Source organism: Pteropus vampyrus, unplaced genomic scaffold (genome assembly GCF_000151845.1).
Source record: "Pteropus vampyrus isolate Shadow unplaced genomic scaffold, Pvam_2.0 Scaffold558, whole genome shotgun sequence".
NCBI lineage: Eukaryota > Metazoa > Chordata > Mammalia > Chiroptera > Pteropodidae > Pteropus > Pteropus vampyrus.
Window position 1 is genome coordinate 183,993 of NW_011889339.1, and position 1,650 is coordinate 185,642.

Below are 1,650 nucleotides of genomic sequence, written 5' to 3' on the forward strand. Positions count from 1 at the left end.
GCCCCGCCTCTCTTCCTCGACTGAGGGAACAAGGTCTGCACAGAGGTGGCCCTGGGTGGCCAAGCACCTGGGGACAGATGGCCCATACGTGCACAGCCCCGGGCACAGGAGCTGTGGCTCTCCCACCCAGCTGCAGGCACTCGGGTCCCTGCTGCCACCCCTCCCCCCTGACCAGGGGCAGGATTTAGAGGAGCCGCTGATCTCACCCCATAGTATCCCGGGGAGGCCCGCAGATGACCCCTCCACTCAACAGGTCCAAAGCAGAGCTCATCACCTGCCGCCTGGGAGCCCAGGACCTCCATCCGGTGTGCCCAGCACGGGGCTGTCCGGGCTGAGTCATCCTGGATTCCAGCCCCCCCCACACCCCACCCACAGCTGCCCTCCCGTCTTCTGAGCTGGGCCGCTCTTTGCAAGGTGCATGTCTGAGCACGGCTCCTGGGGGCCTGGAGCCCCCGTCGGGCCTCACCCACCGCCCTTCCTCACCTCACCTCCCCGCAGGCTGGGACCCTTGACTCTGTGACATGACACATGCCAGTCTCCATGGCTATTAACCCACCTGGTCCTCGGGCTGACCTCCGGTCATCCTTCAGGGCCTGGCTCCGCCCGCGCCTCTGTGGGAAGCCCCTGCCCGCCCTCGGCCTCCCCGCTGCTCACCTGGGGGCTCCGTGGGACAGGGCTGCAGGTCACAGGCCTGCCTGCCAACGGGCTTCAGCAGGGGGTCGCAGCCTCGGACGATGTCGGTGCCCTGGTAGCACTTGACGTCCCGCACCCGCACGCCCACGCCGCAGGTCTTGGTGCACTGTGGGGGACAGAGCACATGGCAAAGCCCCACCTGGCGGCCCGAGGGAGCCCCGCCACCTCGCCCGGCTGCTGAGCCGCAGCTGGCACGGGGCACACGGGAGCTCGAGGTGACGAGGGGAGGGAAGGGCACCGGCTGGTAGCCGGGAGGCTGAGACTCCGCCCCGCCCAGTGCCGCCTCAGTTTCCCTGGGAACCCCTCCTCCCTCGACTGTCGCCCCAGGCTTTCCTGGGTACTGCGATGCCCAGGACGCACGGGGCCAGGGCCGGGGTGGGGACTGCTGGTCTCCACGCCGCTGAAGAGCTGTGTTCGTTGTGGGCCAATTAAACGGGTCGCCCACAGCCGGCACGCCCACTGCGGGTCCCTGCCCAGATGTCCCCCCAGAAAACCCTGCCGAGCCACCCAGAACCCAGGACAGCTGCTGGCCCGTTACCGCGCCGCCCGCCTGCCAACACCCTGGAGGCGGTGGCTCCCTCTCGCTCCTGCCGTGTGGGTGACCCCACACCACCCAGGCCCGTCCGGGACCTGAGCCCTCAGTTCCCCGGGCCCACCCTCCGGTCCCTTTTGCAGAGGCACAGAGAGAACGAGACTTGGAGGGCCATCCGCTCGATGCCCGCTCCGATGCCCAGTCTGAAAGCAACGCGAGGCCGGCCTGGCCCCGAGCTCAGGGGACGATCAGCCTTGGGTGGCTGCCCCCAGTGCTTCTGGATGCATGGGGATGGGGGAGGGGCAGGTAGGCGGCATGAACTCTTACAGAGACAGTGCGGAGGTCCCCACACCCACTGTCCATCCATGCTGGCCACCCCTCACCCACCCACCGTCATCGGGGCAATACGGGGATGCCCCTCCCTT

At 68.5% G+C, this 1,650-nt stretch overlaps 1 protein-coding gene across 1 annotated transcript in view; it reads right to left on the reverse strand.

Annotated features, from left to right (window-relative positions):
* Positions 1-1,650, reverse strand: part of LOC105308215 (ADAMTS-like protein 2) — a 30,099-nt gene that overhangs the window by 4,250 nt on the left and 24,199 nt on the right. The window contains exon 7 of the mRNA XM_011384057.1: positions 655-799. Coding sequence (XP_011382359.1) covers positions 655-799 — 145 coding nt within the window. The remainder of the gene's footprint in view (positions 1-654; positions 800-1,650) is intronic.